The 18,520-nt window shown below is 38.3% G+C and overlaps 1 protein-coding gene across 1 annotated transcript in view; it reads right to left on the reverse strand.

Annotated features, from left to right (window-relative positions):
- The window catches only part of GADL1 (glutamate decarboxylase like 1), a 143,030-nt gene that overhangs the window by 49,758 nt on the left and 74,752 nt on the right, over positions 1 to 18,520 (reverse strand). The window contains exons 12-13 of the mRNA XM_063114873.1: positions 11,924 to 11,975; positions 3,079 to 3,168 (exon numbers count right to left, since the gene is read on the reverse strand). Of these exons, the coding sequence (XP_062970943.1) occupies positions 3,079 to 3,168; positions 11,924 to 11,975 (142 nt within the window). The remainder of the gene's footprint in view (positions 1 to 3,078; positions 3,169 to 11,923; positions 11,976 to 18,520) is intronic.

Genomic DNA, 18,520 nt, shown 5'->3' on the forward strand with positions numbered 1-18,520 from the left:
GGAAAGAGATAAATACAATCTAAGCAGGGAAGTAATGAAGACCTAGGATAACATAATGCCTAAAAGAATCAGAAAGGAGAGCATTTTATGGAAGACATCTTAAAAAGAGATGATGGAACTCAGTGATTAAACAGTGTCACAGGTGACCGTCATAGTGTTTTTAGACTGCAGAGTGATCGTGTTCTTAAAAACAGTCTCACACATGTGCATACACACTTGCAAGCACACATGCACATTTACACACTCTAACATTCCAGATCCATTACCAAATAATCCCTCTCCCCTTCTGCTGCCAGAGGGAAGACTAATCACACCACTGACTCTGAAATCTGACAGCTCAACCTGACACTAGCCTGAATCAGAGGGGCAAAGCCTTATTCATTTTATTTATTTGTTTGTGATTCTTCATTCAAGATAAACCCCAAAATAAATTTCAAGTGTGCTTTAAGTACACTCCAGGTTATAAATCAGGTACTTGCATTCTCATACTACAATAAGCATAAAACACATAGATCAGCAATAAATATATATGCCTCCCTTCTGTCTTGCCAAATTCATGCACACACACCCACACACAGAGAAAGAGAATAATAGGAAACTAAGAACCTGAGGGCCAATGATAATTTGTCCGCAGCATATATTTTTACTAATTAGAAATGATCACAACAATTAAAATTGTGTAACATTAGCCCCAAGCAACCATAATAATTAAAATTGTATAATATTAGGCCCAGGCAATGGTTTCAAATGGTAAAAAAGCATTTCCAAAATGACGGATGGACAGTCATGTATATTAACAGTAAAAAGAATCAATGTTAGTAAATATTGGGGATAAAAGAGAACGTCCTAATTTGTTGAATTTCCAGTTAAGATGAAAAGTGTATAATATTTTTAACTATTTCATTTTAGCTTACATATCCATCCTCAATTTCGAATTTTCTGACAATCGAAAGTAAAGAAAGAGTGAGTCAAAAACATCCTCGAACATAATTAGACTATCCAGTTATCTTGATCCCTGTCTGTGCAGCAGTACTGAGTCAGCAAAACACAAAAATCACATTCTTAGTTGCCTTCCTTAACAATCAAAAAGTGATTTCTAGCTTAGTGAGAAAAATGGTACCCATGTCTTTCTCATCCTGAAGAAATTTTTCCCCCTACCACACCAAAAATTGTCAGTTTCACGTTATCAAAGTGGAAAACATTCCTCTAAGCCTCAACACTAAATTCTCACATTGTCCAGTTCCTGTTTCTTTTTATGGGTTATGTACCATCAGAAACGTATTCTTAAGCACTTTCTTATTTGCATTGTGTGACAAAAACACAAGACAAATCCCGAGGTCTATGATAACCGTCTGGAATGGGTAATGAAGGGCCTGACTAGGAAAGGGCACAGACAATACCATCCATCTCTCCCCATCTTTGCTACCTGTTCTCAGGTTTGATAAGAGGCAGAAAATGTATATATTGCTCATCTATTATGTCACAGTGCAGGAGGTTTAATGAGCCATGAATAAACAGAAAATGACCCGAGGCTAAAAGAACATGCTGTCAGGTGAGGCTATAGGTGGCTGTGGCTTAAAGGTCATGCTCTGCTTTTTCCTCCTAATTTGGCTACAGCAAAAATTCCAAGCTCTTTGCCACCGAAGGTGAGGCCCCATGTCCTCCCTCTGCCTGCTGCTCTCATATCACCACCCACTGCTGCTCCTTGGCACCCCTGTGGTCTTCAAATCACACCCTTCTCTCTTGAGCGTCTGGGTCTTTATGCTGTGATTCTTCCTGGAATCCACTTCTTTACAATTATCCCCTGACTGGCATCTACTCATTTTTCAAGACGCAGCTGTAGTGTCACACATCAGGTCGGAGTCGCTATCCTTCCTCTCTGCTTTCACTGCAGACATGTCTTATCTCCACCTAAGCATTTACTAGGAACCTTGTGATTGTTCACTTTACTCAGTGTCTCCCAGAACATGAGCTTCTCCAGGACACAGATTAAGTCCTTTTGATGTTCCTATCGCCAATGCATAGTGAGCTCTCAGTAAATTTGTTACTTGCCTGACTGGGAACTTTTTTTCTTCTGCAGAACAAGTAGTAGGGCTATTGACTATAAAAGCTGTTAAAATAATCATTGTTTTTCCCCACTAAGGGTAGGGAGGGATCTGCAAGTCAGAGCTTTGCTAAGGAGGGTCACAGAGCCAGCTGTGCTTATCTTGAGAAGGAAAACGCAAGGGGTAGGGGACTGCCTAACTTTGGTGGTCCCCACCCATTGAGAGCGCTCACACTATACATCCTGACCCATAACCCTCCCTAGTGGAACTCCCACAGGGTCACTTTCAATACACATGATGTTTATAGAGCAGGGGAGTAGGATCAAATAGTGATGACTCAGGAGACTTCATAGTTCTCAGAAATCTGGATTCGAGGCAGGATTTTAACTGTCAGGGCAATGTGAGACGAGGTATAGATGAGACATGAGCAGTCCCTAGAGCCCGGGGCTTCTCCTCACGATGGACTGTCATCCCTCAATAGCTGTGTGTGAAGACACTTTTAAGCACATCTTGTTTGATCAGCTGAAACCCAGAGCTGGCAGTTTCTTTTCTTTCTTATCATGTAAGCCCCTTGGGTGTAAGATGCAGGGTCTTTGTTGATAAAGAGGACAGAAGTTCTCACACTCACAATGGGTATCAGATTTAGACTTTAACATCATTTGCAAGTGAGGTGATACAACAGTCACAGAGATGCACTAGCAGAATTGAAAGTACCTATTCATCATACAGCTTTAACCTTGTGTCCCATTACCAGTTTCTGAAGTGCACTGTGAATCAGAACTTCTACTAAATTCTATAATTACCTGCACACAGCACAATTGTTTTGAATTTGTGTATGGGTGTCAAGCATGTTAATTTATTGAATGTAAACAATATTTACAACTATTCGGCATGTCATTATTTTCAGTATACTAGGAGCCACCTCTTTGGATCTTCAAAAGTCCCCAGCAAGTACAGAATTATTTATAGGATCAACAGACAATGGGCATTGAATCCATTTCATCAAAGAGAAAAATGCCAACTTATTACTTACCAGATTAAGTTTTGCCCAGAACTCAGGTCCTTCTTTCATCTCTCTCAGGCTTGGTGGAATGTACCAAAAGCAAATATTGGCGTATTCAGGCTGAGGATTAAGAAAATTTGAAAGTTGTTACCCTAAGATTTATCTTAGAGTGCAATGAAACAAATACTTCTTAAACTCTTAGCTAGTTTCTTTAAGAGTTATCATGTGTGTATAACTGATAACAAATCGGAATCTTACAGAATAGGCACCATTCTGCCTTACTTCTGATAACAGCCTGTTGGAAAATTTTCTCCTCCATTGTGTGCACCTAGAGGTTCTCTTTCCTCTAGATAAAGGGTGAGCACAGACTAGGAAGAAAACATAATAAAGTTTGGAGCTGACTCAACCCCAGCGCTGTCAGTTAATGCCTGATACACATATCCTTAGAGATGCACTGGTTCCTGTCTCTTCAACCTTGATCCTTAATCTATTTCTTACACCAGCATATTCTTCCAATAATTTTTCCTCTGCTTAAGACAGCCATAGGTGACCTGTATTACTGGCTACACCTGACAAATTTAAAAGCCCCAATTACCTATGAGTGGATAGCAGCATGACATACTTGGGCTTTACTACCAGCACTGCCATGAGTCTAACTAACACTGCTTTGAAAAAAAAGAGCATCACCTTGAATCCTGGTATCAAACATCAGCAAGAACGTGGATCAGCTAGGGGTTTGCTCAAAATGTAGATTTCAGTCTGTGCTCAGAATTCTCAGAATCTAATTAACTCCATCCTAGAAAAGGCTACAGAATTGGTACTTTATGAAAATGCTAGGTGATTCTGAAGTGGGAAGTGCATGATATACGTTTGAGAAACTCTGTCTAAACTAAGTGGCCACAGCCCGGTCATCTTCCCCACTAATCTGTTTTTTTATCAGACATGATTTGGTAAAACATGGGACAATGCCCTAGAACAGGCTTTAGCCCAGAGACAAGGCTTTGTCTTCACTGGACAAAAACACAGAAAGTGCCATCCCAAAGGCAATCACAAGACTTGGACTCTGTGGATTAAGCAATTTGATACATTACTTCGGGAATTGTGTTCAGGAAAGATTACGGGACACGTCCACCTTCCTCTTTTGATGCTTAGCACCGACAGAACTTAAAATAACTTCCATTTTTCCACCACAAACAGTTTGTAAGTAATAATCAATATTATAATAGTACTCAGGAACCATAAGAATTACGCTCCAGGGTCAGTATAAAGTTTCAAGTATTTCAGAAAGAAGAACAGCTATCATTTCATATCTTAAAATCAAGACTGGTACTATACAGAGTTCTCCTTTTAGCAGATTTTAAATCACAAGTGAATGCCCAGAAACATTTCCAGCTCAACAAGAGAAGTTATTGATCTGATCATCTTCTCACCTTTGAAATTTTTAACATTCTTATTGGATATGACAAAAAAAGAGCTACAAATCTTCAAAATATACAGCAGTTAAAAATGTGGTATTGTGTAATTCAACTCAATTTCCACCAACAGTTATTGCGAGACTACAATAGTTTTTATACATCTATGCAATTTATAATTGGATTTCTGATTTGTAATTGATTTGGTTTCTCTAAAACAGAATGTACTAGACTTCCAAATTCTTTAATCATTTAATGCGAACATATCTTTTCAAATAAAGTAGCTATAACTGATTAGAAAAATTTTTTTAAAAAGCATAGTAATTATCTGTCACTAGATTCTAGGAATTTGTGTCTTTATATCAAAAAAGATTTTTTCCAGACACCATTTATGTCAGTTATCGCTTTATCGCCTCTCAGCTCCAAATTCCCCCTTTCTTGGGGAGGACTGGGGAGGATTTACTCTGTAAATATTTCTCCCTTGTCGTCTGGTTCATCTCGGACTTTATCAGCAGAGGGTTCTGGAGGGACACTGGAGAAGGCAGGGGTACGTCTTCTTGGTGTGGTGTGCTCACCTCATGGGTCTCCTACAGAGTCCGTGGTTCTTTTCAGCAGCACTGATGACCAGCAACAAGTGCTGCCCCTGGCAGCTTCCCCCAGCACACCCCCCTCAGGTGGCATCACAGCAGAGTGGCAGCAGGTGGGCAGCTCATAACTAGCTTTTCCTGGCATTCTCCACTCACATGGATTCACAAGTGATGCCAGCTAGGCACCTTGCCTTGGCTGACTTCCATGGCACCCCTGAGAGTAGCCTGCAGTGAGTGCCAAGTTGTGGCACCTCCCTGTGGATGGCTTCCCTCAGCACTCCAGAGGGTGAGATTTCTAGTGAGTCCCACCCACATGACACCTCAGTGAACTTCTCCGTGCCATGGTCGCATTCCCTCAGCCCCGGGCGCTCTGTCTCAGTTCTTGGTGTGGGGGCTGCTCTCTTTATCTACTATTCCAGTATATTTTTAAGGTTCTCTTTTTCTCCTACTAGGCAATTGCCCATGACTCCAATCCCCTATCAATAATTCTTTATATTACACTTCCCATTTCAAATTACTGTGCAGTTTTTGTCTTTTGAAAAGACATCATCAAATTCGTTATTCCATTTCATTTGCATGGGAACATTATAAAACATTTTACAATAGCTTTATCTGCTATTATAGGCTCTGTATTTTACAAGTTAGGCCCTAGACCGTGTAAATTTGTTTCCTTTAGTCATGTTCGGTTTAGATATTTCAGAAGTGGCATATCTGTGATTCCTTTTGCTCAGACATTCTCTTGTAGAATGGCATGGCTTCAGTGCTGTGACAATTGAAAACTTGTAAAGTCCTTCTGACACTTCACTTTGTTGGAGGAAATTTGATGCTCCATTTGGTGGAATACCTTCACTGTACTAATTTCCAAAATAATTAAGAGTTAAAAAAAAAAAAAGGAAAGCCTTTGAATGTTCACAAAGAATATATTTGAATTATTTCTGTCTCTTTGCTCTGCAGCTTGTACTTTATATAGTGACTTTCTTTGAGAAGCTTCAAAGCAGTAATGAGTATTTTCAGAGGAGAATCATTCACACACCACTTAATTTTAATTTCCTGCATGTATGAAAGCCTGACCTCTTGGGCATCTTAGGAACAAATTTGGTCTATGTTCTCTAAAAACCACAAAATTGGGAAGACATAAAAAGGAATCTAAGTGTCTGGTGAGGGGTACAAAAAACCTGTAGCAGCAAGTGCATTGTCATAATCTTTAAAAATTCATGAAGTGGAAATGTCCAGCAAAGAAAAGATGCATACCTTCTATCCTGATTTTCAAATAGAAAAAAAAAAAAAATAGATTCCAAGGTTCTTTGATGCCCATACCAGGAAAGAATACTGAGTAAATGATAAGAGACCACTTGGGGGAAAAATCAGTGGTCCAAATGATAGCAGTTTCTATTCTCTAAAACTGAGGCATATCAGAAGAAATTCATCTCCTTTACTTAAAATGTCATTATATCAGAATAACAGTAATAAGAAAGCAAAGTTATCACTATGCATTTTAGTAAGTATAAATACAGACTCTAGCACACAGATTCAAACAATCATGCAAATATAGAATGGGGGGAAAGCTGGCATGGTGGATTTTAATTGACTTCAAACTCATAGGTCTTAAACATGATTAAACTACTGAAAAATTCCAAAGACAGCACTGGGTAGCACAAAAAGCCTGAGTTTTGGAGTCACAAGCATGTGAATTTGAATTCCAACTTCATCAGGTTTTTGCTTGGACAAGTGTCAAACATGTTAAATTTTCTGCTTCCTAAACTGTAAGATTGAGATATTGTCTGTCCAAAACAGTTGGTTTGATGAGTAAAGAGATCATTTATTTTCCATATTTAGTACTATATCTGGCACACAGAAGGCACTGTATTAGGTTAGTGACTATTATTTGAAGCTATATTGGTAGGAAGAGATGTCCTTTTTCAAGTGGATGAATAGCCCCATTTAAATCTGTACTAACTGAGACATCACTATGTTAATTTCTGGGCAACATATTTAAAAGGGAACATTAAAAATTACAGAGTGCCTAAACAAGGGCACCAAACTGTTCAACTTAATAGGCAGAATTTTCTATGTTACATATATTGAACTAGGCATTGGGATAAGAAAACGACTTACACTATGTACTTGCCTCCAGGGACTCAGAGACTAGTAATAACACTAGGTACCAGCAGTTAAACTGCAATGGAATGTAGATTACAAAAGAAGAAACCTCTCATAATCCAAGAAGTATTCCTGGCAAAAGGAATAGTGCACATGTAGAAGCCAGTGTATTCAGAGGAATGGCAAATACTTGGACTGAACAGAGGACAGGGTGTACTGAATGAAGAGAGGTGAAGCTGGCAATGGAGATGGGAGTCGATTCATGAAGGGCTTCCTCACACGCCGTGCCTGGGAGTTTGAACTTGACCCTAAAGGCAATGTGGAGTCAGTGGAGAGTTTCACTCTAGGGAACAGATTTCATTTTAGAAAGGCCACTCTAGCTGCAGTGTGGAGGATGGGCTGAAGGGATCAAAGACTGGCAGCAGGAGACACATTAGGAGACGGTGCCAACCTGAGGAGTGATGGAATCCTGAATTAAGGCAATTGCATTGGAAGTGAACAAGACTAAGTCCCCAATGGGCATTTGGGGAAAAGGAAAGGGAGATAATAAAGACAAAATCAAGATTTTTCACTTTGATGAATCATAGTTCTAATGACCGAAAGAAGAATGTGGAATTTTGGTAAGGAAAATAGGTACTCTTCAGCTTTAGACATGTTGAATTTGAGGTGCCTGTAGAGTCTAGGTAAAAATCCCAGGACACGCCTATACACAAAGGACTAGAGTTTAGGGGACAAGCCAAGGATGGAGACATACTGAGGCTATGAATAGCAAAGCTCTGGATGTGGACAAAACGTTTCAGGGAGAGTATGTGAACAGAATAAAGGGACAAAGACAAAAGAGTGGAGAGAAACATTTAAGGGGGAATCCAGATAAAGAGGCATTCACATAGAGACTGAGAAGAAAAAGCCACACAGAAAGGAGAAAAATGGGGAAAGAAAGTCAAAGAAACCAAGACAGGAGAGAATTTCAAAAGGGATGGAGTAGATAATAGTGTAATAAAATGGAACAAATAAAAACAAATAAACAGTGGATAAAATGCTACAGAATTCCAACAAGATGAAGATTAAAAATGCGCATTGGATTTAGCAATTAGGAAGTTGTTGTAATCTGATAAAACTATATAACAAGATAACTATGTAAGGTGAAGAGATGGGCCTTATATATATTAATGGTAAGGTTCAGTAACTGTTAGAACATGAATAATTAGAGCTACATGGAAGAGGAATGAACTAGTGAATTTTCTGACACAGGAAGTATTCAGGCAGAGGCTGACTACCTGTTACAGCTGCTGTCAAGAGAGGTTTCTTGCATTTGGCAGAAAGTCAACTAGATGTCCTTGAAGATCCTGTATAACTCTGAAAGTCTATGAAACCTCGATAACTCTTCTTAATGTAGAATTCAGGAAGAGAAAAACAAAAAACTGAATAATTAGGACTCTCCCAAAAGATTGAAATAAAATAGGTGAATGATAGTATAAGAACGAATATACCTCTAGGAAAACATCTATTAGATCTTAGATCCGATACAGAAAAATAGAGAGATGATTTTCAGGGGCCTATGAATAATGCAGAATTCATTTGAAATGATAACTTTCAATCATCTTCAAGAAGATAGCATTACTTTTGGTCTTTTCAGGAAAAGATATTCAAGTACTGGGTACTTTGTTTTGTTGTGTTCATTTAATGCTTTGAGTGTTCCACTTAACATTCTCGCTGCTGTCTGCTAAGCAACAGTGACTTTCTCTCTCTCTCTCTAATATACCAGGAGTCTGCAAAAAGTTCATGGAAAGATTTGTATTATCTTTTAATTCTACTTTTTCATGAACTTTTTAAAGTACCCTCGTATATAGATATCTACATATATAGATATCTATGTTACATATCTACATATATCTCTAATACATATCTATAATTATGGTATTCTCTCTCTCTGCTCGCTCACACACACACACACACACACACACACACACACACACACACACACACACACACACACACACACACAGTTTTTTCTTAAACTGAAAGATGAAAGATGTGCAGTTTCACAGACCTGGCCTGGGCTTCAACTGAATCTTTGCAGATCTTCTCTTATTAGTGTTACATTTAATCAATCCAAAGACAGCATTTGTTAGGAAAAAGAGACTAATCAATTTGACTCTTATATGTGAAAATCAAGGTCTAATTCTACTATATTTCTCAAAATGTAATACAGAGGAAAGAGGTAAATACAGATTACATACAAAATTTTTATAGTAGGAATTCTGGAAAACCATTTAGAAATCCACCTTCACCTCTCTTGGGCCAGCTAACGCCCGTAGGTAAAATATCCAAGGGTGGTCTATGGACACACCATCCTGAATGTGCCCCATCCTGTCTGATCTCAGAAGCTAAGCAGGGTCAGGACTGCTTAGTACTTGGATGGGAGACTGCCTGGGTGTACAGGGTGCTGTAGGCTTAGAAAATATCCAAGGACAGAAGGCTGCCTAATGATTAAAACCCACCTTAAATTTCATTATATAGATGTGAATGTTTGCAATTCCCTAAAGATGATTGTAAGAGGTTCCTCCACTTTGCTAAGCCTTTAGGAAAAATATATATATAAATTTTTAATCTGCTCATCTTTTTTTTCATCACTTTTTCTCTCAGCTTTATCTAAAGACTGTGCAGTTCCAAGGTGTACAGTACTTCCAAGAGAAAATAAAGAAGGCAAGTCAATCTCAAGAAAATAGAAAACGTGACTCAAATCAACTCAAGTTTTTTCTCCCCTACATGATTATGTGTCTCTAAAAAATACAGACATTTTCTTACATACTTAAAATGCCATTGTCATGCTAACAAAATTATCACTAGTTCCTTAGCACCATCTAATAAGCAGTTCATGTTTGACATTCCCCAACTGTTTCAAAATTACTTTTTACAGTTGGCTTGTTCTAATTAGGATACCAACAAGGTCCATATGCTGCATTTGGTTGTTATACCTCTGCAGCCTCTTTGAACCTAAAGTGGTCATCACTACTCTCTCCTTTTTTTTTCATGTCACTGACCTGTTGAAGAAACCAGGTTAACTGGCGTGTAGAATGTCCCACATTCTAAATTTGTCTTCTTGTTTCTTTGCAGAGTTACCAGAAGTCATTTAAACACAGATTCTTCTGATATCTTTGCAAGTGCTTTATATCCCTGGTTGTCAGGAACTATGGAACTTCAACAGCTTCTAATCTGATGTCTCCTTCTGAGCTAGAGGTGGAAGCCAAGGTCTGGATTCTCTGGAGCAGTGCTTCCCAAACTTGCCTGAGGACCATCCTCATATCTCACCTGGATTACTGCAGCACTCTCCCAGTTTGTCTTGTTTATTCTCTTCTTGTACTCTCTTCACCACCACCCCTGCCACAGTCCTCTCTTCTCATGACATCCAGCATGATCTTTTAAAATGGAAGTCAGACTCCACTCTTCTTAAAACATCTTCAATAACTACACTTGGAGTAGAAGCTAAACGTCTTCCCGTGATCTTCCTGACACTACCTGATCTGGTCTCTGTCCATCTCTCCAACTCATCACCTACTGAACCCCCTTCCCTTGTTTAATATACCTATTTTTAGCTGCTCAAACATACAGGAGCTTTAATCTATTGCAGTTGTTTATCAATTTTGCCTAGAATGCCTTTTATATAAACATCTGCATGGCTTGGTGTTTATCATCACTCAGGTCTCAGCTCAAAGATAACCCCTACCCAGATTACCCAACCCAACAAGTGAATCCCAACCCCCACCCTCACTTCAGCATTTCACTCTGTTTTCTTCCATTTCTTGCCACAGCTATAACTGCCTAATTTTTGTATGCTAGATTATCTCTCATCAACCTGTTTTATTGTTTTCTTAAGACTTCTCACTACCTGATGTTTTTCTATATATTAATTTGCTTTTTTACTGTTTTTCACTTTCCATTTGAATACAAGTCCCATGAAAGCAGGAACCTTTCCTGCCTTGTATCTCTAGTGCCTAGAACTGTGCTTGGCACATAGTAATTATTTGATACCTCTTGCTGAATAAATACATACCAAAAATTAGTTATATTGCTTATATATAGCACAGGTTCCTAGATTGCAATCTCTAGGTGATTTTGACATTAGGTTAAAATCTTTTATGAAGTATATGATATAACAAGATCTAAGGTAATCTCACACTTTATGTTTCTTAAAAATCATAACTAGATAATGATATTTATCATATTTTATATGATTTTATCTTCATATTTCCTAACTATATGTTTTAGGAAAAAAATCTCTATCTTTGTAACCACTTCATTTCTTATATATAGCAAACAATCCAACAACATCAACAACAAAATGATTTATTTTCCCCTTGCTGTAAAGCTAATATGTTCTCATTATTTTATGAAAAGAGAAAACTGTATACATTACCGTACATTCACTTAATTGATTTTTCATATGCAGTCACCACTACAGCACAGTTGCATATTTGCAGTACAATCACTATGCAATTTACATATCAAGATAGAGGTCTTAATTTATTTAGTATTATCCCTGGTAATTATTATTGAGCATTTTAATTCTCAATACTTAGAGACAAGTATATTCTCTGTGAATTCAAAAAGGAAAAATACTCACTAACAGAGTAAATTAACATAATGGACTCTATGAATTAAGCTAATGACTTGTTTCTAAGTTTGCAACACAAAAACCGATGAAATAAAACAGATTACAAAATTACCACCTTCATCACTGTTGACTGACAAAATCACAATTTTGCAATCACTTACTTCCATCAGTAATTTGAATCCTTCTCTTTTCTTGATTTCGTCTACTAGGTACCTAAAATAAAAAGTCACAATAATACTTATAATCTGCAATCTAAAAATGCAATGAACATAACTGATTTTTGACAAAACTGTTATTTCTGATGTAGAGACAATTTATTCTTAGAAATAAGAAAATATAGGTAAGGGTACAGGTATAGGCAGAGCTATGGATTTATACAGATACTGCTTAGCCTAACGCAAGCCTCCAGGCCTGGGTAAAGAGAAATATATTTTTTATAAGATGATGCCTATCTCACATATTAGCATCAGATTTTAACACAGTGTGAAAAGTCAAATGAAAGAGATTGGATATACAACTCTGAACATGCGGGTTTCACATCCATATTCCAGATGCAGATTTAGCATACATACTCAAAGTACCTAGCTGGCTTGGAGGAAAAAGTTTTTTTGTGTGTGTAATCCTGCTTGTGAATTAATTTAAGATCAAAAAAGATCATCTTTTCCAAGGCCAGCACAGAGGGAAGGAGGACTGATAATTATTACCATGTTAAAGGTAAGTGGGCTGTAGCCATTGATTATCGGTGAAGTCATCTTGAATATCAGGGGAAAGAGATTTATCACACAATAAGCAAAGGGCACAGATACATGAGATATGGAATATGATTGAGAAAAGACTAAAATAACATTGAGAACATAGAATAAAATAACACTGACTCCTTTTCCCCAGGCTTGGTTTTCGTCTATGTAAAGAGAATGCTGAAATGGTTGGTCTTACAAACTAGTGATTTGATCACGAGCCTTAAAAAGTTCACAACATTTGACCCAATATTTCAAAACTGGGAGCAAGTGTAAGGAAATTGTCAGACATGCTGACAGAAATTTGTTTGCCTGAGCATTTACATGTAATAGCAGAAAAAGAAAGAAAGAAAGAAGGAAATACCACATCCAACAATAAGGACTGGCTTTGAAAATTATTATCTGGTCATAGAATTATGGTACCGTGAGCATGTCATTAAATTTTATATATTCAATTAATATTTAAGGATGCAAAAAATGCTGCTCTTGGCCCTGAATTCCCTCCCCTGTAAAACTGGACTAATACAACCTGCTTTTCCAATCAGAAAAGGTTGTTGTAAAAAAATTTAATAAGATCATACACAAAAAAATTGTAAATTATAAAAACTGTGGAAAGGAGGGTTATCATTGCATCATTTACTAACGATCATTCTAGAACGTGGATATGGAATACACTAGTTTACAAAACGCAATTCTTTTCTCCCAAACTTATTTGTATACCTTTCACATAAGGTTAAATCTGGTGTTTGCATAGATTATATCATCTTTGAAATACACAAAATCTTTTAGAAATTTTATGAGTATTAACTAGTAATATGGATCCTTTATTTTGAGCAATAATGTTGTGACCACACACACACACACACATACACACACACACACACACACACACACACACACACACACACAGAGATTTACAAAGTTTTTCATGTTCTACATACTCCTCTCCCTGAATATTTTTTCAGGAGATGTTACATAGCTATAAAGTTTTTGAACCCTTAGCACACTGCCTAACTTTCAGAAAAAGCAATTCTTATGGTCAATAAGCACAAGAAAAGATGCTCGAGATCACTGGCAACTAAAGAAGTCCAAATTAAAACAATACTAAACCATATTCCCCACATGCTACTGGAAACACATTTTAAAGAGCAGCAATATCCAATGCTAGTGAGAATGTGATAGAAAGCTGCTACAAACTTTTGTCAATTAATAATATGCATATCTTCTGATCAAGCAAACCACTTTTGAAATACTGGTCTACCAAGAAAAAACTCATCAATACTAAGGGTAGATAGATATTGCAAATAGATACATAAACATATATACACATGTATGTTGTTATATCTAAAGCTGTGTGTGCATTCCATACAAAAATAACTAGAAACAAGAGTAATATCCAGAAGTTGGCAAGTAGTAAATTAAAATGTACTACAGCAACACACGTAATATGATGCAGCTATTAAAAGGAATATATTATGTCTACTTCAATTAAACCACAGGGATGCTCATGATGTATTAGTAAGAGATGAAAGCAAGGAATTGAGAAATGCAGATAATTTGATTCCATTTTTAAAGAAATGTTAAAAAAGAAAGCAAAAGTAATCTCTGTCCACATGCAAATATGAGCACAGAGTAAAATGTGGGAGGATACCTCATAAATTGTTAATGTTTGTTTACCTGAGGGAGGGGGAAAGAGGATGGGGTTAGGGATTATCAACTCTTTTTATACCACTTTGCAAAATTCCATAGGTGTGGTATAATTCTTGAAAAGGAAACTAATGAAAGAAAAAGTGTAAAGCATAAAACAAAATACACAGTCTCTACCCATCCAACGAAATGTTGTGACCCATCCTTTTTCTCCCGTTCTCAGGCGCAAATGTACAGGCAATCTGTTAAGTCAAAAGCCTATGCTGTGATTTCACCCCGAGGAGACCTACACTAATCTTGAACACCCTGAGGCTACGAAAAAAGCTTTGCCTTTCCAGAGATCTTGAAAACGACTTAAAGTGTAGAAGACTCTCATGGTGCAGCTAATCAACTTGTAATTCTAGGCAAATTCCTCAGTATCTCTGAGCCTGCCTCAGTTTTCTCATGAATGTAGTGGAGACGTGAATTGCAGTCAGTAAAATTCTTCCCTAACAGATTATGACTGTAATGAAATTTACATGCACGACATATAGTCTTCACATAAAATACTTCTGTCAAACTGGCTAAAGTTGCTCTTGGGGAAAGGATATCCTAAAACGGAGCTGAATTATTGCAGTTAAAACTCTGATTTTTCTAATGAAGTAGACCTGGGGGCTTTGTGCTATGGTCAAATGTTCCCACGGCAGTCATTATTAGAGCCTGTAAAATCCAGAGTAACACTCCAACTGTGTTGAAGGTAGAGGTGATTTTGGGGAAGTGGGGATGCTGCTGTTATAACAAAAGTCTTACTTTACACTAGAGTTCCAAAACTATGCTCCAGGGTATACCATGCTAACAGATTTTCCATATAAAAAAGTTCCACTGTCAGACAAATTTGAGCACTTCTGGGTATGTCACTTAGATTGCTTATGTCTACAATTAGAAATACACTTCAAGGACTGGCCAGTTAGCTCAGTTACTTAGAGTGCGGCCTTGCCACAAACACAGAGGTCCATGGTTTGGTTTCCTGAGCCGGCTAGCCACCAAAAACATAAATAATTCATAAGGCCATGCAACAAAAGCTGGTTCAATGGCTCAACAACGCCATCAGGAACCAAGTATTTTCTCTCATTTCGGTCAGCCATGCTCAGAACATTAGTGATGTCTCTTCTCATGTTCACAAGATGACAACACAGCTGCATACATCACTTCCTTACACTGCAGTGTCTCTCCAAGAATAGACGGGGTTAGAGCAAAAGCACTTTGTTTTCATACATATACCTCTCCCTATTTAGGTAAGAATATTATCCCCAGAAGTTAGTACAGAATTCTTTCTGTATCTTACTGACAGAGTCACATACCCATCCCTAAACTAACTGTTGGCAAAGGAGATTGGCTAAAGCAATGTTCCCAGCTGGAACATTGCTTCCTAAACAAAATCAAGTTCCTATGGGCAAGGGAGAAGAGATAATGTTTGCTGGGTGAGCAGTCAGCAGTGTCTTCACACTAGTTAAAGGGAAGAAATGTTTCCATGCTATAGGCTCTCTCAGAGCCTTTAATGTTCCAATGAGCACTTTGAATTTCCAAGAGGGGAATAATATACTATTAGCATTTCCCAAACATTTTTGACCATGAAGCCATTTTTTGAATGATCATGTACTAAGATCTGCTGGAAATCTATTATCCCACAGAGCATAGTTGCAGAAATGCTAGTTTAGAAGAGTGTCTTCCATAGAGTACCTTTCCCTCTTCTTAAATGAATGTTTAAATCCAATGAGCTGGGAGGGAATCCAAATAAGTTTTAGGTCACCTCTGCCCATGTTCATAGGGATGATTTATTTCTCACAACTTTTTTTTTTTCCATATATGGAAACAGCCTAAAAATAAAATACATTTAAAAAAATTATTCTTAGATTGTGGAAGCCCCCCAAAAGATGTACATTTATTTTTGGACATACTGAAGAAAACATAAACTACTTCTGTCAAAAGGCATCCAGGTAAGTGGACTCAAAAAGCAACAATAATTACATAAAACTCATCACTGTCCCTCCCACTAAGCTTGGCATAAAAGAGAGAAGAGAAAAAATACACATTAGCAAGAATTTTCAACAATTCTACTGGGGTAAAAACTTATATTAATATTCTGGCTTGATCTTGAGGTATACATTAGTAATAATCTTGCTTCAAAACACTTTTCATTCCTTTACATATCAATGTGCTTCCCACATTAGAGACTCTCAATTGTCCAATTTGTTACATGAGTCCATTGAACTTCTCTGGATTTCACTTATCCTTTTCTAAGCCTTTCTTTCCTTTCTGGAAACAGCCTTTCTAGTCCCTTTCTCAATTCACCAGCCACTTAGAGTCTCCCTGGACTACTGCGGACAAAGTTTCTCTCCCAGTTTCATCTTATTTGAATATTTTTCTGATGCACTGAGCATCCCAGAAATTCTAAGATTTTTTTTCAGATCTGCCTTTTGTATGCTCTGCATATATATCAGAGCATATTGAATGGCGTGTGTGATTCATCACAGACACCCACATGATTGATTCTACTACAATTGTGATTTTTAAAAAATTAGTAATATATTTTTAAAAAATGAAAACGTCTACCATTCCAGAGTCTACTAGACTCTGTCCCTCCTGTCACCTGGAGAAATACACTAACACAAAAGTACCACTGTGTAACTCCTCAACTTTTCCATACTGATAACAATAAATCCCTCAGTATTCACGCAAGTCTATGAAATGAATTCTGTCTGAGAGATTGCAGAGATTGTGTATCAAGGGAATTGATAAATGACACACTGGAGACGAACAAAGTAGCAGAATGGTAGCTCCTGAGCTGTTTATTGTTGTTGAAAAGACTTACACACATGACTCTTCTAGACCTGCTTTAAAATTTACTCCCTAGTGAATATCTATTTAATCTAAGTGCCATAACAAAGGCCTAGAAGGTGCCCTCAGCAACACAAAGTATAGTAAAACATTTTCAACTTTCCTAGGTAAGATACCAGAGATGCACAATCACCTGCTTTCTGCCTGAAGTGGGAGTTTTAAATCTCTGCCTTTTGGGTTTCAATTATGCTTAATAATTACATGTTGCTTTAAGCTCTCAATGTCACTGATTTTCAAATAACCAAAGGAAAAAGCACTTTATTCACTTATATTTCTTGACAGAAATGTTCTGTCCTCAATTGGAATGACAGGATCAAATGGAAATTAGGAAAAGCCTTCAAGGTCTTTTAGGCATTGATTTTTTGCTTCTTGCAGGATTTCTAATCACCCATAAAATTGGAATCATTGTCCTCTTAAAAGTGTCTGCCCTGAGTTCTGGTCAAGATGGCAGAATAGATGGTCCCCAGCGTCACTCTCTACCACAAATCAACCAATTTACAACTATATAAAAAAGCAACAACAGCCAAGCTGGGGCCACTAGAGCTCAGAGAAAGAGGAGGAGAGACCTACACAGTGCATAAAGAAAAAACTGCCCTGACCATTTTATGCCACATCCGCTTTAAGGCTGAAACTGCTGAGCACATGGAGCAGGAGCCAGCAAAAGCCACAGCTGTGCCCTTTGGATGGAGTTTCTTGGAGGTGGCAGGGGAGAAGAGGGCCTTGGTGGCCCCCAGGCCAGCAAGACCACTAATAGGGTTCCCATGGACCCACATACGAGCAAGGAGCCACAACAACTGAAAAAATGGAGCCACTCAGAGGCTGATGAGTCATTGCAAGGGACTGGTGCATGGCCCATCCCATGGGAAGTGTTTGCAGTATGGGCAGTGGAAGAGACAGGTCCACCAGGGAAACACTGGGGCACAGCAAGAATAGCTGATCTGCAGCCCAGTCAGCACAGGACCACTAAGAGGAGACTGGTCAGGAATATAGAATTGCATGGGGTGCGGTTTGATGAAAAGACTCAGGCCCAGATCAGAGTTACTACACAACCCAGGTGCACTGAGTCTCTGGAGAGCCAGAAGTACCTATAAAGTCAACCATTATAACCTGTGCTGCACAAAAAGCCTTCCCTAGGGAAGCAGCAGGAAAGCAGCAATTTAGCTCAACCCCAGAGCTCAAGTGCTGGTCCCAACAGGAAGCTCCCCCACCTTAGAGGTAAGCAAAGGACAAAAAAAATAGTTCTGGCTCAGACACACCAGCAGTGCCTCAAGTCCACCTGGGGACCTGAGTGATGGAGCCAGGGACCAGACCCCTCTCCCACAACCAGGCACACCACGCAAGTGCCTCGAGGCCCATCTGGGGACCTGAGGGATGGAGCTGGGGACCAGACCCTCTCACACATAACCAGGCACACCGCCAGTGCCAAGGAGCATACCAAAAACATCACCTCCATGTGGGTGGCCCACCACAGCCACCACAATAACCACAGTTGCTGCA

This window comes from Cynocephalus volans, chromosome 11, assembly GCF_027409185.1.
Source record: "Cynocephalus volans isolate mCynVol1 chromosome 11, mCynVol1.pri, whole genome shotgun sequence".
Taxonomy (NCBI): Eukaryota; Metazoa; Chordata; class Mammalia; order Dermoptera; family Cynocephalidae; genus Cynocephalus; species Cynocephalus volans.